At 32.7% G+C, this 23364-nt stretch overlaps 1 protein-coding gene across 5 annotated transcripts in view; it reads left to right on the forward strand.

The window, feature by feature from the left end:
* Positions 1 to 23063, forward strand: part of AP1S2 (adaptor related protein complex 1 subunit sigma 2) — a 35584-nt gene extending 12521 nt beyond the window's left edge. For 3 of the 5 annotated variants that reach the window (XM_021007390.2, XM_078146092.1, XM_078146093.1), the window contains exons 3-5: positions 548 to 656; positions 1785 to 1922; positions 21651 to 23063. In XM_021007390.2, the coding sequence (XP_020863049.1) occupies positions 548 to 656; positions 1785 to 1922; positions 21651 to 21698 (295 nt within the window). In that variant the 3' untranslated portion in view covers positions 21699 to 23063. Of the gene's footprint in view, positions 1 to 547; positions 657 to 1784; positions 1923 to 5988; positions 6085 to 18602; positions 19927 to 21650 lie in introns of those variants that run through there. The other 2 variants (XR_002328374.2, XM_021007391.2) reach the window with 2 other exon arrangements.
* The last annotated feature ends 301 nt before the right edge of the window (positions 23064 to 23364 follow it).

Raw genomic sequence — 23364 nt, forward strand, 5'->3', positions numbered from 1 at the left:
CTCATGAACATTTTCTGGCTTCTTCTTATACTTTAACTTTTGTTGGCTTTTCTTACAAACATCCTGCTATTGGAAATGCTTTCCCTTCTTCATTTCCTGTTAGTGACAGCCCCTATATAATGTTTTAAGCAGACTGAATTTTTGTATTTAATTGAACATATTTTTCTTTCCCTTGCCTTGATTTGCTTATGTCAGCAAATTCTGAGTAATTTACATGAGTGAGACTGATGAGATTTACTTTTAGCTATATGCTTGAAATGGTACAAGGAACATAGTAGGTATTCATACCAACAAAAAGCATGCTATAATAAAGTACACCTGGTTCTTTGAAAATTTCAACTGAGATGAATATATTTTATACATGGATTACTTTCCTCATTCTTATATCCTGGATTGATAACATTAATCAGTAAGTTAAAAGTAAATTCTTAAAAAAAAGACAAGTTAAGAGAAATCTCATAAATGTTCTGTTTTAATGATGAATATTGATGGCATATAACAAAATATTGTCTGAAGAAACTCTCTTGGTACTTATATGTTGTTATAGATATGCTAGCCTGTATTTCTGCTGTGCTATTGAAGATCAGGACAATGAACTAATTACCCTGGAAATAATTCATCGTTATGTTGAACTACTTGACAAATATTTTGGCAGTGTGAGTAGTAATTTTTTTTCAAAAATAAGATTCCTAGCCATATTTCGAATCTTATATATGTGTTATCATTCTTGTATTTTGGAATAAGCATCTTACTGTTTTAAAGTAGTGAAGTATGATTGAACGTCAAAGAATTTAGCCAGAGCATTGTGATTTCAATTTAATCAAGCATTTTAATTCTTGCACTAGGGAAGAGTCAGACAACATATTGACTAGTTGCCATAGGTGAACTCTTCATCTGCACTAAAAATAGTTTTAATAATTTTTAGTTTTTTGAAAATATAGAAAAACCAAATGTGGGCGGCATAAACTTAGGAAATGCGATGCTTGAAGAGGGAGATACAAAGTTAGATGACTGATGAAGGTATAGTTACCTATAGTTAATGGTGACCAAGTTATTACCACAGCATTTTGGGAACAAGTACTGCCAAATGAGCAGCGGTTTTCCATTGCCTTGCCCTAAGACAGCAAAGTTTCTAATGGGAAAAAAAAATTCTCCTAGTCCTTAATAGTCCTTAATAAATGACATGTAGAGTATACTCATAGACCTTTGTTATAATGTCAGGCTGTTTATAAATACCACAAAATGGGACAAGCCTAGACGTCATATTCCATAGCAGAAAGGAAAAAATATTTTTCTTGTTAATAGCCCTCCTCTTCTTTGCCAGGATTGCCTTACTTTTAAAAGTACACTTATGAGAATGAGGTTTAAAGTTATGTAATGGAAAGGAATTGTAACAACAATCACATTAGTATTCTTGAATTAATTATGGAATTTAGATTTTTGTTAGTGTTTATAATTTACTGCTTAGGGATAATGTTAGATAAAATCAATTTTGAAGAAGGGAGATATCATCATTACTCATGTTTGGGAGATTGTAGATTTAGGTTTTTTTCTGTAATATTTTACAGGAATTGCAATGCCACAAATGTGAAAGTTGAGCTTGTAAAAAATCAGTTTTGTTTTGTTGGCAATATAGCCTTTTTTAGAAAGGTTGGGATTAATTTGATGTCATGGGAGTAGGCATTGTTGATGTCCTTAGTTTATAAATTTTTTCCTGACTTTAGAAATAAAGGGGACAAATCTTGCTTGCCTAAGTGTTAAAATGCACTTTTTTTACATTTCAGGTGTGTGAACTTGATATCATCTTTAATTTTGAGAAAGCTTATTTTATTCTGGATGAATTTCTTTTGGGAGGAGAAGTTCAGGAAACATCCAAGAAAAATGTTCTTAAAGCCATTGAACAGGCAGATCTGCTCCAAGAGGTAAGTAAGTGACTAGTGATTCTCCCAATGCTGAAGCATGGTATGCTCTGCTGGAAAAGGCTCTTTTGTCCTAAATAGCTTTAGGAATTCTTAGCATGCTTAGCATGTGGCATACGTGTGTTTTACATGTGTTATGTGTACAATCAACTCATTCATTTTAGTGGATAACTCACTGTGTAGATCCTGCATGTAGCCTTCAGGCTTCCCACACTCTTGTTGCTCTGTCAGGTTTGGAACCATAGGCAGTAGATATCAGCCTATATATCACCAAATATCCAATGTAAATCTCAGTTTTGGAACTCTCCATTGTTTGTCAAGAATGTTATTTTCCAATAACTTGAGTTAATTGTACCATGCTGGCATTTCATTTGTTTTGCATTTTCACTTCCCATGTAAGTGTAAATGGGACTTAGTACATGGTGTTCTCCTCATGCTTTATATATGTTAATTTTTCAAAGGCTGATTACCCTGTAGTTTTCTGTTACCAAGTCAGGGGTTTTGATTTTATTTTTAACTGCTTTATCCAAGCTACTTAGACTTTTTTGTGATTCCTAAAGATGGTGGGGGAGTTGATTTTAATAATTTGCTAGTAATGCCATGTTGTATTAAATAAGCAATATACCTAAATTCCTTTGTCTTCCTTACCCCCTTTTCATTTACCACAGTTCTTTGTTTTAGTTCATTTTTGATGCATGTGTGTTTGTGGTTTGATTTCTGAAGTTCAAAAGTTAGACTCTTTTTAAGGAGTTGATGAATATGGTTCACATGACATTTTCTGAAGTTCATCAGTATAATTTTTGCATTATAACATACTTAAGTAGTATTTAAGACTTAGGTAGTTATAGAGAACTTAAACCATGGTATTTTTTTTAAAGATTTGGAAGATAATGCAAAGTACAGAAAATGTTTTTTAAAAAACTGCTTTCTGTTAAATAGCTACTTTTTTTTCCTGGTGTGTCATAGTGTCTTTTTGAAGTGGCTTGTTTTTTGAGTCCTTATTCTTAAGATGAGAGAATTAGGACAGGAAAGGACCACAAAGGTAATTTAGTCCAAGCCCTCCATTTTACAGATAAAAATTTACAGGGTAAACTGAAGCCCAGAGAGATCAAATGCATTAGTTAAGAACACAGAGCATTTGCAAGGGTATCTTTTACAAGAACTTACCCGTCAACTTAGTTATTTTTAGATACTTTTTTTTATTGTTGAAAAAACTCCAACAATATATTTATATTTTTGCAAAATTTTCTCTTGTACATAATGACCAGTTTAAGGTAAGGAAATGATAGTTGAATAAAGAAAGGTAAGATGTCTTATGTTTCAATTCTGCTTTCCTAAACTTTGACCTCCATCTGGGAAAAAAAAGAAATTGTTCTTTCTCATAATCTCCCTACATCAGTTACTAATTAAGTTATCGTGAAATTTTAAAATATCACCCAGAGATTAATCAGCTGTTATATGAACATTGCTAACATTTTCTGCAAAAGTCAAACAACTTATTTTCTACTCTTATATCAGATATTATGAAGCAGTGGAATTTGGCCCCTTTAGAAACTTTAAACTTTTAATGGTACATTTTTTTATTGAATTTACAGTGTGCCCATAGTTGTTTATAATTACAGTTCTGTTATTAAAATTTTTATAGTGGTATGCAGTGTAATCTTACATTATTTGTGAAATGATTTTCATGGTTAGCACGTTTTCATACACATCATTTTTTCCAAAACCCAAATATTTGCCTTTAGAAGTTCCATAGCTGTATACAACTGTAAGACCAGGAAGGAAGAATTAAGTTCTTTCAAAAGATTACCTTGTAATCTTTTATGTGCTTTCTTTTTCACTCTTTTATTTCCTATGATTGAAATATATCAAAATGTATATGATTAGAACTGTTTTTCCAGTTTTCCATCATTCCTTTGTTGTCTCAAAGTAAAACTGAATTCTTTCTACTTAGTAGGTATTTTTATGACCTCATCTATGAATGATTCTGTGAACATCTGTTTCCTTATTTACAGATCCTGAAATTATTTATTTAAAATAATTTTTCAATCATTTAGGTTCACTTTTTAATTACAAATTGTTCTAGAAATAGAATGCTTAGTACACTAACCTTTCCTTCAGGGTTGCATGTGGTTTTTTTTTGTTTGTTTGTTCATTTGTTTTAACCTCAAAGGAAGGTATTACAAAAGAAGCAAAAATTTTAAATTTATATAATACCTTTTAAAAACTTACTCTGTAATATGTTATTAAGTAATGCTAAATCTTTTTTTAATAGATCATAACTAGAATTGGTTTCTTTTAATTGAATTTTTTTTAATCTTTAGGTGAGGAAAGCTTAGGTTAAAGTTCAAAATTGGAAAGGAAAAAAAAAAGCTAGTAAGTTCCCTACCTCTAATTTCATTGTCTACACAGGCATTTGAAGGTTAGAACCTATTATTTATCTATAAGTGCCTTTAAAAGCACAGATGTTTTCGTCTAGAGTCATGCAGAAACTGTAATGTAACAACAGTTCTGTGTAGATAAAATATTTTTATTCATGTAGCTACTGGATCTTTAATAGGATTAAATAATTTTCAGCCTATGCTGAAAATCATCTTGTACACTGCTAAATTAAATTCTCTTATTAATGTGGTTGCTTATTCAGAAATTATTTATGCTGTTATAGACCCCCACCATACTTTCTTAATGGAAAGTATCTTTGGCATGTTTCTCAGGTTGTTTTACCAAAATGTCCCCAGCCCCCCAAATCATTAGGAGATAACTTGATAATTAACAGGCATATTACTTTTTTCATAGGAAGAAAATACAGTAGTAGCTTTATTCTGAATACCTTGACATACACAGTGTTGTTATCTTGTTTTCTTTTAAGTGTGTTGTCCTGGTATTTACTTGGTATGTTAGTCCAAGTTTTTAATATGAAAAAAAAACCTTTAACAATTTAAAAAATATATTCTAAATAGAATTCTTGTTAGATATAGTTGTTTCCTATACCTATATCATCTTTAGTACCTCCCAACTCATAGTTTGGGGAATAGATCTCTTAGAGTCTGCCTTAAAATTGGTCTCAGAAGTCTATCATAATTGCATAAAACTCCAAAAAAGTTTCACAATGATGTAAAAGTTAAGGTAAGATGTAGTCTTTTACCTATCATTTTTCAATTTGATTAGGTATTTGTATTGATTTAATAGCATTTTGACATACTTTGAGATATAACATTTTAAAATAGACATTGGTTTTGAGGTGCCCATTAGCAAGATTTTTTTTCTTTTTTTTGGTATCTTTTTTTTTTATCTGAAGCCAGTCTTTTTATCTCTATAGATAAATTTGAAAAACTTGAAAAGTTAAAGATTTTCTTTTTCAAATAATTAATAGCTATCAGTTTGTATAGGGCAGTTAATGAATGGGTGAAATAGATTTTCTCTTCTGATGTGCAATAAGTCAGGAGTAGGACAAATGTGTTTTAAACAATGATTTTTTCCTGATAGCATCTATCATGACTAGTGTGTCTGGTGCATTTATTTTTATACAGATCCAAATAAATAGTATTTTGATTGAAATAAAAGTTAAAAGATCAATGTATTTACTTCCAAACTGGACTATATATTTTGTCGTTCTGGCATGTAGCTGTATAACCAGACAATGTCAGTTGGGGCGAGGCCTAGAAATTGGTCCAAATAATTAAAGTTTTAATATTTAATTGTTGGATATATAGAAAATGATTTATTAATATACCATTGGTATTAAACTTTATTAACCTTATTAAAAGTAATATAAAGTAAAGAAATGTAACATTAGGAATGTTTAATTGGTATTCTGTTGTTATACTTTAAATATATTCCTTCTAAAAATATATTACATAGCCAGTATAATAAATCTTCTTTCATGTCACCACCAATATTAAAATACCTTATTTAAAATTAGATTTGAAGGTGGAAACATGATGGGGTAGAGGGAAGGTGGGTAAAACACTAGAATTTTCCTACCTTATCAATAGTGACAAAAACACAAAAATACACGTATTTTTCAGTCAGGTACTTAACCGTTTTTCTCTACTGCTTAATTTTGTAGAACCAGAATGAAGACTGGGGAGGTTTGTGTGACGATACCTTATGATTAAGAACAATATAAGGCTTTAGTTTCCCTTCACCCCCACCCTAATTATTGGTAATTACTAAATTTACCATTTTGGTGGCATGGATAAAATGAGGTGCTATGCAAAGATTGTTGCACGTGAAATGAATTCAAGTCCTTGCTTGATAAAGTGAAGGCAAAGCAATAATATTAGTATGGGTGATGGGCTTAAACCCTGTGCAGTATTTGCATGATGGTATTTAAAGAGTGCTTTGGGGTATGTTTTAACCCTTTCCTTTTCATACTAACAGCATCAATTTGAAGTTTGGGGTTTGTTTTTTTTATTTTAATTCCCCTTTTGAGCTTTGCTATTGATACTGTTTCTTATGAAAGTGGTTTGTGGAAAATAAAGAAAGTAAGCATTAAACCTGGGAGTTTGTTGCATCTTCTTCAAGATGACCTATTTATAAATAATTATATTTGAGTATGTAGTTGTTAATATATTACTTTTAGGAGATGGAGGCCTAAGTGATTTATTTTAACACTGTGTGCTGCATGATAGAATAGATTATATTTGCATCTATAATATATCAACATATTTGTAGAGAGGATGATTATTAGGGAAAATATAGCAGTACTTCAAAAAGCAAAGGTAAGACTCTTTGGAGAGAAAATGTTTTTAATAGTAATTTGGTAATTTCCTAAATATATTTAATATTTCATGACCTATTTTTATACCATGTTTATTTTATTGTGGTTTTCTGTATAAATTTTCCATATTAAAATAATAATTTGGATTGGCAATATAAATTGCAGAATACTTTTAAAGATAGTTATGTAAGTTTCAATTGCATAACAGTAACTTCAGCTGACAGTTGAAAATGTTTTCATGCAGATATCTGATATAGTTGGCTTTAATGTTTATCTCACATTAACAAAGCATTTTCCTTACAACAAAGAAAGATATTTAAACCAGATGAAGTAGTAGTGTCCCCCTTGCACATATGTGGAAACTACAGTTAAGAAAGGTTATTCTCTCCCACTTACTTCCCTTCCATTTGAATGATAAAAAAGAAAAAGAAAAAACCACCTCATAACAAATATGCATAGTAAAAAAAAAAATGACTGCATTGGCCAAAAAGTGTATCCGGTTCTATGTTGTAAGTCTAACATGCCACTGACAGGATGTAGTATGCTTCATTTTTGATCTTTTTGTGATCAAAATTTGTTAAAGCCTTTCAGAGTTGTTTTTCTTTATAACATTGTTGTCACTGTATAAATTATTCTATTTCTACTCATTTTACTCTGCATTAGTTCATAGAGATTTTCCCAGTTTGCTCTGAAACTGTCCTTTTCATGATTTGTAATTTCTTATGGGAAAAAAAAAATGACTTCTACACTCAATAAAACAGCAGCCACCGCAAAAAATACCTGCATCATTTGTTTTTAATCTGTGACTTAGACTTTTAGTCTATAGTCATTTCATCTTTCCTGATTTGTAGCTAGGGTCATACAGCAGCAGCCACAAACTAGCTGCATTTTGGGGAATGAAAAAGAATAAGCGCTAAAGGGAAAATTCAAAGTTGAGAAAAGGGCAGAGCCTTTTGATTGAAGCTCAGAGGGAAAGTAGATGCAGTACTTGGAAGTAGTAGCTGTTAAAGAAACATTGATCAGGGTAGGGGGAAGAGGAAAGAAAGTAAATCAAGAAGGTATTAGATAACAAAATTGTAACCATTATATAGTAGTTAACTATAGCTGCCATGAAATTTGTACTACAGTGGCAAAAGTGAATATGCCTCACAAAGAATGTACAGAAGACCAAAAGTATATTCCTTTTATTTTTTAATCTAATTTAATATTTTTTTGAGGGGCTAGGCAAGGGGTTAAGTGACTTGCCCAGAGTCACACAGCTAGTGTTATGTGTCTGAGACTGAATTTGAACTCAGGTCCTCCTGAATCCAAGGCTACTGCTCTATCCACTGCCCCACCTAGCTGCCCCTAAAAGTATATCCCTAATAAAAGCTATCATGGTTCATTTTGAGCATGGCTATTCAGAAATTTGCTAAATAATGTTTAAAATTTTAGTAACTTATAATTCCATTTTAAATAAAAAGACATATGAAAGGCATATTATACCTAAGCAGAAAAATCAGCATAGTTTAATAAGAAAATGCTTTAATCATCGCATTTAGTTTTCTTAATCTTTGTATATTTGCTTATTATACATCTAGAGGTATATTTAAGAAATGTCCTCTTATTAGCTCCATTTCTTTTGGTAGTTGTTTAAGAACAGACTAAACTAAGCTCAGGAAACTGTGATACTGTGACAGTGTTCTCCCTGCCCCCGCATTAGAATTACTTCATTTTTTGGTTTGTTTGTTTCACGTACCTTTTCTAGAGATGACAGACTGTTAGGGACTAATGTGTAATCCGTTTGCTTTCCAAAGCTATTTAGGATTTTTTAGTACATTATTTGGAGTGTTTTATTTATAATTACAAAAATGCTTTTATAACTAAGTGCAGTTTATTATATTATAGAGGAGTGTGTTCTCTTTAGGATACAAATAGAAAATAAGGTGAAATGTTACATAAAACCTTACCCTATGATATACCTAAAGTTAACTTTTAAGTCTAGTTGAATTTCTTTCATTAATACTTTTTCCTTTTTTGAAATTAAAGGTAAGATCAGTTGCCCTGTATACTCTTTAGTACTTTGTAAAAAGTTTTTGAGCAGGGTTTGAAAACAAAGTGTGTTGATTTTTGAGTCAGAATACCTGAGTTCTAACTGTAACTCTGCTTCTAATTGGGCAAGTAGATGAAGAATGCTTTTTGTCTAGGCTATGCTATGCTATACAGTTGGATAGACAACTTATAGAGTTTATCTGTGTGTATGTGTGTGTGTGTATGTCTGTTAGAGACACAGCAAATGAGTATAGCAGTACCATGCCATAGAAAGCATTAACATATAATTCAGAGAGTATCATGATAGCCTTCTGGGAAAAGATGGAGAGATATGCAAGTTGAATGCTAGGTGAATTCAAAAACGGATCCAAAGAGTGATAATGGAGTATTGTCAACCTGGAAAGAGGCCTTTATAGAGTAGAAGTTATTCATATCAGGGACCTGTCATTCATCCTTTTTAATCAATATTTTTTATCATTGCTGATTGATATCATTGCTTCATTGGATAAATATTTAACATGTTTCTCATTCGGGGAATAAGAGGAAACCTAGAGGAATGGCTAAAAATGTTGGATGACAGAATCATTATCAAAAAAGACTTTAGTGGCCTAGAATAATGAGCTAAAAGTAATAAAATAATATTTTATGAAAGTAGTTGTCTGTTCAAGTACAGGATGGAGCACGTATGGCTAAAAAGCCATTTAAGATAAAAAAGAATTGGAATTTTAACAAATTGAAATCTAAGAACAAGTCAGTTGTGTGACATGGCAACCAAAAAAAGCTGGAGTAATTATAGGCTGAAATAATAATATAGTGAATAGAACATAGAATCTAGGTGATTCAGTGTATAGAGTGCTGAACCTGGAGTCAGGAAGACCTGAGTTCTAGCTATATGACCCTGAACAAGTCATTTAACCTCTGTATTCCTTATCTGTAAAATGGGGGTGATGATATCACCTATCCCCCAGAGTTGAAGTGAGGTTAAAGTGAGATATTTGTAAAATGCTTTGCAAACCTTAAAGTGCTATATAAATGCTAATTATTATTAATAGCAATGAGTTTATAGCCCTATTTTACTCTGCCCTGACTAGACCAAACCTGGAATATTGTATACAGTTCTGGGTTCTATATTTTAATAAAGACAAGGTGGAAGTTGTCTTTCTTGTATTTGCTAAAGGACATTAAAACACTAGACATTTATGTAGTACTTTAAAGTTTACAAAATGGTTTTTGTACACGTAATCTTCAAAACATATCGGCATGATATATTCTATAGGGATTATCTCCAGTTTAGAGATGTGATAATATGTGCCCCAAGAGATTAAATTACTTGGCCATGGTCACACAGCCAGTGTCAGAGGCAGGGTTAAAACCTATGTTTTCTAAGTCACTGGGATTCAATCCCATATGCCTCAGAGGATGCATGTTGAAGTGACTACAAAACCATTCCACATGAGAGTCTGTAGAAAGAAGACTGTCGAGTCTGTAAAAGAGAAGGCTTTGCTGACATATTATTGTCTTCAAATATTTCAAAGGTTACCATATAGAAGAGAGGTGAAACTTATTCTTATTAGTTCTAGGAGGCTGGAGTAGAACCAATGAGTGATTGTTATAAAAAGATAGATTTTGGCCCAAAATAAAGAAAAACTTCCTGATGATTATAGCTATTCCAAAGTAGAATTGGCTCTCTTGGGAGATGATAACAAATTCCCTTATTCTAAACTTGTTCAAATAGAGGCTGGATGATTAGGATAGTAATAGGAAAATACAATTTAGAGCTTGAAAAGAACCTTAGTAATCAACTGGCCCAACCCCTCATTAACCAAGATATCAAAGGTAATAAGTAGCTGCGCTCCTGGGGCTATGAATGGAGGTCCTTAAATTACCGATCCAGTGACCTTTCCATTATAGCATGCTGCTTTTTCACACCACTGGCACAAAAAGAGTTTAATATTGTTTTGGTTCTTTTAAACCAATTCAGTGGATTATTCTTGTTGCAAGCAGATGTTACAGAAGCGCTTTTAAGTTTTGTTGTTTGGTTGTAAGTTTAGAAGTGACCTTAAGTAGTCCAGCCCCTTTATATGGCAGATGAAGACATTGAAGTCCAGAGAGAAGTGACTTGTTGAAAAGAATGCAGTGAAACTACACTTGTCCCGGATGTTGTAAAGGGATTCATACTTCAGATTTGCTGACTGCTGAGGCCTTTTCCAAATCAAATTATCTGTTTTATAAAATCATACAATTCTTTATTTGGGAGTCACTGCTCTAGAGAGATGAATGAAGTTTCTAAGTTTTTTATACCACGAAGACTATTACTCTTGTTTTCTACTTTACTTTCATATCCCGTAGCAGTTAAGACCAGGTTTCTCATAGTCTTTTTGGAACCTCTAAAGAGGTTTCTATGTTCTCTCCATAATGTTTTATGAGTTTAATATAGTTCTAATTTAATTCTGAAAGATTTCCACAAAGTGATCCCTGAATAAAATTAAATCAAGAGAAAATAAAAAAATAAAAGAAACCAGATAATCTTAAGTATTTTAGTTTCTGATTTTTAGGCCTCTAAATAAGCATTACTGTTTTCTTTTGTATTTGTATTTGCTTTCTTCTATATTGTTTTTTTCCTGTTTCCTTACACATACTTCAGCAACCTGAAATAAATTCCCTTGGATGATCATGTCATCCCCCTACTCAGTATAATCCCAGTTGTTCCTCATCACTTCTAGGATCAAATGAAAATTCCTATGGCATTCAAAGTCCTTCAGAACATTCCCCCCTTACACACACCTTTCCAGTCTCAGCTGCTCTCTTCTCTCTCCTCTCTTGTCTGTCTGTCTGTCTGTCTGTCTGTCTCTCTCTCTCTCTCTCTCTCTCTCTCTCTCTCTCTCTCTCTCTCTCTCTTTCTCTCTCTCACACACACACACACACACACACACACCCCACCTCCCCCTGACCCCCCCCCCATGTAACAGTCCAGTGACATGGGGCTCTTTATTGTTCCTTGGATGCCCCATCTCCTACCTCAGAGTTTGCACTGGCTAACCACAGTCACGTCTAAAATGCTCTGCCTCCTGACTTCTGGCTGCTTTCAAGTCCCATTTAAAATCCCTCCTTCTATAGGAAGCCTTTCCTAATCCCCTTAATTCTAATGCTGTCTCTCTGTTAGTTATTTCCTATTTATCTTAGATATTGTTTGTTAATAGCTGTTTGCATGTTGTCTCCCCCATTAGACTTTGAGCTCCTTGAGTGTAGGAACTGGGAGTTGTTTTTTTGCTTGTTTTTGTGTTTCTTTGTCTCACTAATGCTTACCCCAGTGCCTGCTGGCCCAAGTAGGCACTTGCCATTTTTTGACTGCCTGATCCTGCTGTTAGGTGTAAGGCATAAAAAAGGGTGAGCTGAGTCTTTGAGGGATTAAATAGACTTATAAAACTTTAAAGGCACATAGGGCCAAGATATGAGGTAGATATTGATTGAGAGCTAGAAGGGACGTCAGCTATCTAGTTTACTTTTACATATGAGGAAACTGAGACCTAGAGAAATTAAGTAGTTTATCCAAGATCATACAGGTACTAAGTAGTAGAGCCAGGATCTAAACATATGTCTTCTGACCTCAAATCTAGCAAATTTTCCTCTGTACCATGCTGACTACCAATACAGGGCTAAAGTATATTTGGGAAGAAGTATTGTGGGAATAGACTCCCCCCTATTGAAAGGAGACCAGACCTACTCTCCCCTAGGGAGACAACACTGGATTTGGATTCACAAGCTAGGTTTAAATTAATTTTGCTACTTATAACCTTTGTGACCTTACACACATCCCTGTTATCTTGGGCTGGTTAGTAAACTTCTCTGGGCTTTAATTTCTTCACCTGTAAAATGTAGTAGTTGAACTAGATGAGCTACTAATCCCTACTTCCAGATTTAAATCTATGTACCTTTGGACTTTCTTAAAGTGCTGTTCAACAATAAATAAGCTCCTTCAGTAAGTAATAAGCTACTTGTCATAGTATTAAAATCAGAGATGGAATGCTTGTATGCCTTGTTAAAGGATTTCCTGCTTTGGGTTAAAAGTTGGACTGAATTCTTCTTATGGTTACTTACAGTCTTAATGTTCTGTAGCTCTTTAATTTCTGTTTCATGGCTTTGTTAGAATAGTTTAGTTATTTATTTGAATATTTATGGCATTTGAATTTTATTTGGTAACGTTTCAAGTGTCTTAGTCATAGGTTTGTTGTTTTTTTTTTGTTTCTTCTTGTTTTTATTGTCATGGTGGAGACTGTAAACTTTACATGTCAGAATTATCTGCTTCTTTAAGCATTTAGGGATGAGAGTAAAACTTACATGCCATCTTTATTTACTCTTCACTTGCCCTTTTTCACTTACTTATTTTTACAGATATTAATAACAAAAATTTTAAGAGATAATTAGATACCTTATATAAAGAGTGTTGCAGAATTGCTGTTTTTATTTTCTTAGTTATCTAAATATCTTAGAATTGCAGTTTTTCCCATAATAATCTTGAAATGGTGATTTACAGTTTATAATCTATAAGTTCTACAATCCATATGTGTACTGAAAGTAAGCACTTTCTCTCTCTTGGTACTAATTTAACAATCCTTCTGATGAGTGTAGAAGAGCTATTTGTAAGAGAAAAAAAGATTGGTGGAGGGGGATTATTGCAATTGAGATTGAAATCGCCTTTTTCTTGGCTAACTCCTCTAGCTCCAGTTTGTTCCCCTTCACACTGACGGGATTAACATAACTGATCCCACACTAAACAAAGCTTCCCCTAAAACCGACTTTTTCCCAGGTCTTTTTGGCCATGGAACCATGTAGATGGACAAAGGCCTAGTTTGGGAACTGGTAAATTTATTAGATTTTGGAGTGAGCACAGCATGGAATGGAGCCAGGAGAAGAGTGCTAGAGGCCGGCTAGTCCAGCCCCCTGCCTTTTACAGATAAGAAAAACTGAGGCCCAGAGTGGGCTTGTCCAGACCCACATGAGTGAGAACAAGCAGGTTGCATATTTCCTTCTCTTTCTATGTTCTATTTACATTCCCACTATTTCCTGGGAATTTTCTACGTAACATATAGTCATTCCCTTTTAATACAATAAAATCTTGTTCATTTGGATTCACCTAATTTGGAATCTGGTAATTCAGGTTAGACTGCACTACATTTGCTGAGTAAAACCTTTCATGGTACAAATTATTAATGTGATTACTTTGGAGACTATTTAAAATACTTATTGAGAACTGTTTTCAAGAGTTTAAAAATTAGCCATTAATTTACATAGGGACTTGAATGTGTGATTTCATTGGTATAAGATGAGGAAACTTTCTACCAATCAGCACTTTCTCTGTGCCTGTTGGGAGTTGACTAGGCCATTGAGAGAGGGTTGTGACTTGCCCAGGGTTACATAGCCAGTGTGTGTCAGAGGCAGGACTCCAGCCCAGGTCTTCTGGACTCTTGCTTTCTATCCACTCCATTCCTTCACCTGACATTTATTTATATAAAAATATTAATACCTTAGGGCAGCCAGGTGGCACAGGTGGATAGAGTGCTGGGCCTGCAGTCAGGAAGACTCCTGAGTCTTACTTAGCTCTGTTTGCCTCAGTTTCCTCATCTGTAAAATGAGCTGGAGAGGGAAATGGTAAACCACTCCAGTGTCTGCCAAGAAAACCCAATGAGGTCATGAAGACTCAGACAAGGCTGAAACGATGCCCAGCAACAAACTAATACCAGACACGAAATAATTAACATAGTAGCATGCTAATCTAAGCCTCTGAACTGCCAGTCACAGCTCTTTGTACTTAGCTAATTGAAGAAAAGAAGTACTTGATTGTCCTTCTTTGAGCTACTTGAAATTAGTAGAACCTTTTTTTTTTTTAAAAATTCTCTCATTTAGAATTATTTTTACTACATTAAATTGGCTTCTCTTCCACTAGGTCTATATAGTGACATTTTACTATATTAGAAAATAACCAAAAAATATGCAGTTCATTCTTATGGTTTCCTAAATGGGAGGGAGGATGGTAGGACTAATGCCTAATTGGTTCCTTGGGACTAGAAAAATATGAAAGACTTTATTTTCCAAACTAACTAAATTTTCTGGCAAATTACCTAGTTGGTCTTAATCTCACCCAAAGTCCCAGGAAGACCCAGAATATAGTGATTATTCTCAGATTGCTCAAAAATGTTTTGTTTGAAAGGGGGAGAAAGGTTTAATTGAATCTTAATCCAATATTTAGGTAAAAATCAGTTTTTCTTCTAAAGTTCCTGTATTTTATCAGTGTGAGAATTTTCTCACTGTATTATGTAGATTCACAAATTCACTGACTTAGAGCATGGTTATCTATTTATCATCAAGACTAAATGTTTTAGGTGCCAGGCCTCTTAGAATTTGTTGCTTATTAGACAGCAGACACAGAATCCAATACTCAAACTTTCCAGGTTATAGGAACCACCATATCTTGTATTTAGTTGGCATAGCCCTTGAAAACAGAGGCTTACCTTCCTACTGTGATAACTTCACCACCCCTACCCCCCCAACCCCCCCCAAACCTAGCATTAAATAAAGCAAAATTGCAAAGACATTCAGACATTTTTTCCAGAGCTATTTTGTATTTTGTCTAAAAATATAATCACACATTGAATTAAAAAACAAATTAAACTGCAATATAATAATACAAATTAAAATATACATTAGCCACACATTGTCAAATAAGTCATAATAACTTATTGATTAAGGGTATTTCTTTTTTATATGTTCCTTAGTTCTGGAATTTTTTTTCCTTTGAGACTTATCCGATTTTGTATATAACACATACATTATAATTTCTTGTTATCAAGTACAGAACTGAAGACAGTACCAAGAATAAAAACTGATGGTTCCACAACAACTTAGGCAGATGTTGTTGCAGTGTTAGGTGACACAGTGGGTAGAGCACAGGGCTTGGAATCAGAAAGACCCGAGTTCAGATGTGGCCTCAGACATTTACCAGCTGTGTAACCCTTGGGTATGTCTCTTCACCTCGTTTTTGCCTCATTTTTCCTCATTGGTAAAATAGAGATAACATTAGCACCTACCTACCAGGGTTGTTGTGAGGCTCAAATGAAATACTAATTGTAAAAGTGTTATATTAATGTTAGATATTATATGAGTACCATTGAAAAGGTAGTATAAGATTTTATCTCTTCCTTGATATTCAGTTTTGTCAAGACTAAGGGTCACTGAGTTAGATTTGTTAGTTAGCATTAGCTTTTCCTTCATACTTTTTGGGAGTACAACAAACCAAATCCATTCTCAACTTGGCATAAACTCTTTTGTTATATATAAACACCAGTTCAATCCACACCTCTCTTAATTTCTGCATTTTAAAAAAGTACATAAGGAAATTGAAAAAAACAAAAAAAAATTTAAGAATTAAAAATATGATAAAAATGAAAGAATTTTCGTTATTCAACTGAAGGCTGATTTAACAATCTTCAAAAAACAAGTTGTCTTCCTGTTCATTATTTTTAGAAAACCCAGGATGTGAAAACATAGATGTAAATGATATACGAGTTCGATTAAGAACTTGTGGATTTTTAATAATGAAAACCTTAGAATAGGCCTTTTGGCTTATGTGTATATACGCCTACTTATAAATAAGGAGCAGAATTAAATGACCTCAAAGTCCTTTCCAGCCTCTTTCATATTGGAAAAGTATAGATATGGTGTCTAAATATGATTCCTTTGCTCTAAGAATTATTAATATTTTTAAATATTAGTTGCATATATAATTAACCATAACTTAAAATGTAATTATCATATGTATGATAGAAACTTGAGTCTTACTAATAGATGTCTCTCTGTACTATAAGAAATACATTTCAAAAATAATGTCCCAATTATTTTGTTATATTAAGCATTTCTTCAATGTATGTTCCATCTCCTGGAGCTTGGGACTTTTGGGGGGGAAGGAGACATAGTGGAGAGTTTTTAATGTTTTATTGGTACTTTTTATATACATATGTGTGTGTGTGTGTGTGTATGTGTATATACATATATGGTATATATGTATGTATATATGTATGTGTGTGTGTGTGTGTGTGTGTGTGTATCCTAGTCATTTCCAGATACATCCTTTCCCAAGCCAGCATTGAATTTTCCCTTGTAGCAAAGAAAAAACAATCAATACAGTTATTTTGTCTAATACTGTGTAAAACGTTCTTTCCTCCTCAGAGGCGGGAAGAGTAGGTTCAGCTATTCGGGGATCTGTTCTGGGATCAAGATCGGTCATTACAATTATTCAGAGCTAGGCTTCCTTTTAATTTTCATTTTATATTATGGTCATCTGTATATTACACACAAGATTTTGCTTTAATGTAATTTGACTTATATTCTGTAAATATTTTTCTGAAATGATTGGTTTTCATAAAGTAATATAAATGTTATCACTTCCCAAGATACCCACAAACTATAGATATGTTGATTATACAAAAACAGAATTTACCTATGAAAATAAGGGGAGTATCTTCAGTGCCTGTTTTTACTTTGCTCATTTACAGTTGCTTTCTCATCTTAGTTGTAGCATTTTATATTCACCTTAAAAAATGCTAAACACTGTCTTGATTTTTTTCCCCATTTTACTTCATTTCATTTAGGTATAATTCTGCCCTGCTTAAAAAATAAAAACACATCCAAAATTGACTAGGAACTACCTGAGCTAAAACGTCAGCATTTCATTCTCACACATTCTAAGCAAGAATATCCGATGTGGGTGCATATTTTATTAAGTGATTTTACAATTGCAACAGTGACCTCAAATTGAGTTATTGTTAGACTATGGACACTTTGAAAATGCCACTTTTAGTTGGGAACACAAACTATCATGGATTCATATGTTATCTTTAATGAAAAAAACATTCTTTGGCAAATTTGCAGACATATTTTTAAATCCTACTTAATACAACTAAGACAGGGAGTTCTTTATATAATTCCTCTTTAATAAATATTATATCCCCAAATCTTAAGAACACATTCTTAATGTAATGCAGTAGTTGCATTGTGCCTTTTTTCCCCTAATTAAAAAAAAAAAGAAAGAAATTGGCTCTTTTGCAGCTTAAAATGCCAGGTGAGTGAGTTTTTTTCTTGGGAAAGATTTTCCTTTTTGATCTGTAAGGAGATTTATAGTCACCTTAAGTTCTAATTGTTTTCATTGAGATTAAATTCCCTTCCTAAGTATAATAAAACCTTGATTAACTGGAGCACTTAATGGGTGCATTTTGGCAGAATTTTTTGGTTGACTCAGCATTGATCACAAAATTCTTGTTGAAAATCTTTCCAAAACTTATTAGTCCACTTTTCCTGCCTCAGCAAATACAATGTAGCTAACATAATTGAATCCTACTTAGATGCTTCAGGATCTCGAAGTGTTTCAGTGCTATAATTTTGAACATTAATGCCCATTGTTACGGTAAGGGAGGTTGGGGAAAGCACTGGACTGGGAGTCAGATGATCTAGGTGATAGTTTTTGTCACTTCTCAGGTCCTCACTTTCCTCATTTGTAAAATGAGAGGATTGTACTATATTATCCTTGACATTTCTTCTAGTATTAAAGTTCTATGATTGTATAATTGTATTGTAGGCATAAAAGATTAAAATGAATATGTCTTGTCTCTAGAACATCCCTCAGAAGTTTTAATGAATATATAAATCCATTTTTCAGTGTTTCTTTCATTTACCTAGTTTTCCTGAAAATCAATGCATATTTTCTCCCTCCCCTCATTCCAATTAATTGAGATTTTTATTAGATTAATATATAGCCTCCTAAGTGAAATGTTAGTATATGGTAACTGTATGAGACATAGAACATCCAAATAGAATTAATGTTGTGTTATATGTCCATTTGTGTACCATATATAAGAATGTATGCATTTCTTTTGTAGCCACGCCATGAATACTTTAATGTCCCTGTGTACTAAATGACATCACTCATCGAGTATGCAGAATTTCACAGAGGAAATAGAACTGATTTACTTATGACAGAACAGCTGGTGAAACAAATCATCTTGAACATAGAAAGCATAACCATTTTACTGTTGTACTTTGTTTTCCCTATTTACACCCCCACATTGACATTGTTTTTTCCCCATGTCATCTTGATGTAGTTTGTTTCTGTCATTATCTGGTTTAATCTTTTTTCATGAAATATATGATGTGTGTATGTTTTTAGTAAAGTTTTCATCTTAAGCACATGCTTGTTATTAACCAACCATCTGTGATTAATTTTATATTTAAAAGAAAATGTTTCCAATATAGCCAAAATGAGTAGCATAGTGGCATATGGCCCACTAAAGCTAATCCCAAACCAGCAGTACTGGTATGTAGAATACTATTTTTTTTCAAAATGATAATCTCAGATTGCATAATGGATGTGTCCTATAACTCTGCATATTTAAGTATATGTACAAATAACAAAGGAAAAATATAAATAGAAACTCCAAGGCATATTATAGTACAGTGGTTAACACAAAAAATGATTTATCATTCATTAAGCTGGTATGCAGAAGGGTAGAATTCTGCATTTGCTGAATGATTTAATTATTGTCTTTTTGCACTGGATGCTAGCTAGTATTAAACAATAATGATTCTTCAAAACTTTTACTACTGCTTATATTTATAAGGACAGCACCTTTAGATGAAAAGTCTAAATGTACATTTTCATAGTTCTGATTTTATATATTTGAAATACATTAAAACTTGCATGCTTACTTGTCAATATTATATAGGCTTTTAATTCAATATCTATTATATTTCAGAAGGAAAAATTCCATATAATTTCATGGAAACTATGAAGAGTAAATCAGTAGGCCATTAAGAAGCATAATCACCTTCAAAATGATTATTTAATCAAACTAATCATTGTGACAGCCTATCAAAGTAGGTTAGGCAGGTCATTAGGAATTAAGTTATTTGTATTTTTAATCATAAAATAATATTTGTACTATCACAAAAGGGTTAATCAGATTGGGAATATACTGTATTTTGGGACCTAGTTAATAGTATTTTTTCCTAAGAATTATTTTTTAAGGTAATACAGTATTTAATGTAATGTTAACACGCACATTATCATGCCTGTTGGCTAAAAACGCTGTGTGCTGAGCTGAACCAAAATGTTGCTTTTCGTTCTTTGTATATAGCTGCTTGCTTTCAAGGACTACATTCTGAAATAGCTTTCTTGGCATGTCTAAAATAAAAATATTGCATGTACCCTGTCTCATGTGAATGGCTTTCCTTCTCCACCTTATCGCATCTACCTAGGAGAATTTGTTTTAGGTTTCAGTGTGTCCAGGTAATGTTTTATATGTATCTATATGTATGTATATATGTATGTTTGTATATAATTTTGAAAGTGTATTCTACATCAGTGAGGTCAAACTCAAAGAGAAATGGATCCCTGCAGGCTGAATAATAACATAGAAAATCACAAAATAACATTATCTATGTCATATTTACTTTTATTTATTTTGTTAAACATTTCTCAGTTACATTTTAACCAGCTTTGGGCAATACTCAAGAGATTGATACGTCTGTTCTACATTAACTACTGTAATCCAAATGAAGAAATGCACATTTTGTATTTGTTCAAGTGTTGGGAAAATGTTTAAAAAAATCTGTTGATCTTGCTAGCTCTAAGGAATAGCTCCATAATAGTAGTTCTTAACTGAGTAGGTGTATCCAGAATAGTGCTAAAATTGGTCAGGTTTTATGCATAGTGTAGACTATGACTTAATGGGCTGCAATGATGAGCAGGAAAAAAAAATGTGTGTATATGTGAGTGTGTATGTATGTATACATGTATCCCCTCTAGTCATTATGATAGAGTTCTTAGAATTTTTTAATGAATTTGTTCAGTTATTCTCTGACCGATTTTAACATTTTATAGCCATCCCCTAAATTTTGTCATTTTCACAAGTGACAGTGAACAAATTTTATATTTTTGTCCTTTCCACAAATAACAAAATATACCTGCTTCTACACACATCAATGCACATAAAAATAACAAAATGTCAAAAAGCATATATACTTATTCTTAAAGGTTGGTTTATGTGGCCAAGTACCTGTATTTAGACTGAACATAAAACTTTATCATGTGTCGTCTAAAGGTGTTATTTTCTAAAGATTTACTGTTTAATATTTTTCTTTTCCTTGCTTTGTGCTGTACCATGTTTTAGGATGCTAAAGTAAGTTTACTTAGTCATGAGTGCATATAAAATTATCAGTGCTTGTTTCCGTAAAGAATACTGCAGTATTCCCTTTTGATAAAACTGTTGCTAGTAAATCAAAACCTATTGTAAAATTGTTTAAAAATTTGTAATCATCTTTCACAATTTCAAAAGATACTTGCTTTGTCTTAGTCCTAACTCTGGGATTTATGAAATTAATTTGTATATATTTGCTGCTCTGATATCTTGTTGCTATACATTGCCTCTACCAATGTTGTTTGCTTCTGGATAGATCTGACAATGGTTATTGAAGATGTTAAATGTTAACGTTTTAAAATAACATAAGGTACCAACTCCAAAATACATGAAAAATATTTCCATTGTTACAGTCAGAGCAAATAATGATCTAAATTACATGAATACACCTAGGGAACTTGGGATACTGTTTCTGCTGGTTCAAGTGGAGAAATTTGACTGAATTTACTTTTCAGTGGGCTTTTTAACTGTTAAACTCTGTGTTTCATGATCTCATCCTGTAAAATGTTTTGAGCCATAAAGGTTGAAAGCTACTGTAAATGCATATGACCCATTGCTTCAGTAATATTTTTTAAAACGCCATTTTCTTTTCTTCTTGCTACTCACACTTGGCATTTAAAATTTTTTGGCTTTCAAATAAGCATTTTCCCATGCAAATTCTTCACAGAACAGTCTTAAAATTCTAAAACCCACAAGATCTGCTTACCAGACTCTTGAATTTTCCCTTCACAGGAAGCTGAAACCCCACGTAGTGTTCTTGAAGAAATTGGACTGACATAAGCCATCTCCCATGTTGATGACATCATGTGGTCTCACATACTGTAGATGTTCACTGCCTTCATGTCAATGTTTAGCTAATGGTGTAAGATGCTGTTTGTCAGTATTACTGTTTTGCTAAGCCGCTTCATTCAGGCCTACATAAAAACACTCCACTTTTTCAAAAGGGAATAAAAAGTATTAGCTTTTTTTTTAAAGGGACTTAAATGTTAACTAAAACTTGATGCAGAAGAAATATCTTTTCCGTATCCTCAAAGGTTGAATTCAGTTTCCCATTAATTTTATTTGTATGTGATAATTATGATATACACATAAAATCACAATCAGGAAGCACATTTGTTGCTATTACTGCATTCAACTGAAAGGAAGCTACACTTGTATCGACGTAAAAGTAAATGTAATAATGTTTCAATATGGTTTTATGCAACCAAAGACTAGTGTTACATTTCAGTATTTATGGGAATGTGAAAAATTGACTGATTTTACATATCAAAATGATTTAAATTTTAACATTACCGCTGAAACTTAAACATATACATGTATACCAAAGATACTTATTGGGAATTACATATCTGGTAGCTTATTGAAAAAACATACATTTCTGAGACTAAAGGGATATTACTGTTAAAGGGAATATAGGTTACTTTAATCAGAACAATCCTGTTTTACATTGACTATTAGTTGAAGGCAGGAATTTGGACTGAAGATACTACAATATGAGCACATAATGTACACTATGAAAATGGTTAGACGTTATATTCTATGTGAGATTTCTTTAAGCATAATTTTACAACTTAAATGGATTATCTTTATCCCCCCAGATACATTATACTGCCACTGTTTACCTCATTTTTCCATGAGCTAAGGAAAACATCTACTTACATAGGATGTTATCAATCAAAATGCTGAGTTGCCTAGTATTATTGCTATCTCAAATAAACCTTGGCTGTGTTCACAAAGTATCACATTGGCTAAGTTTGCTCCACTGTTAGTATTATTCTGGTTAACTAAATTTTCCCTGTACTTTTTTTTCCATAAAGTACCACTAATTTGACATTTTTCTCCTTTCATGCCACCTCCTAGTCAGAAAATATTCATCATATATATACATATCTACATATATCTATCTCTCATGTAAAAATGTTAGCTGGATGAGGTAAAATGACAATAGGGGGATTTTTTAAAAAGCTGTTACAATTCAGTTTCAATACCATTTTCGTATGTATTTAAACATGTCTTCAAGGTTTACACTTTCACTTACTTGTATGTGCTTGGCTGGATTAAGCTTTGTGATTGTGACCAATATTTAGGCTGTGATCATTGTCTTATCACATACGTTAGTTATAATAAATGTCCACTCTTACACCATTGCAGTGTGTTTATCTCTATGCAAAGGTTTGTTAGTAGACAGCTGCTGGAGAGGGAGATTCCAATGAGACTGTTAAGTTCCTTTCTTAAATAGAAATAAAATTAAATTTCATTAAACATAGTCTTCTTACAAGTGAACACAAACTAGATTTAAATTAGGTTTTCACACAAAACACTTCACGTTTATTAAATATAAGAATGCTACTAATGCACTCTTTGAATTATTTACATTTATTTTACAAAACAATAGCAACATTTACACTTCTATACACTTAATCTGTACTCTTTCTGAAAGAGCATC

Source organism: Phascolarctos cinereus, unplaced genomic scaffold (genome assembly GCF_003287225.1).
Source record: "Phascolarctos cinereus isolate Bilbo 61053 unplaced genomic scaffold, phaCin_HiC Scaffold_726;HRSCAF=1367, whole genome shotgun sequence".
Lineage (NCBI taxonomy): Eukaryota > Metazoa > Chordata > Mammalia > Diprotodontia > Phascolarctidae > Phascolarctos > Phascolarctos cinereus.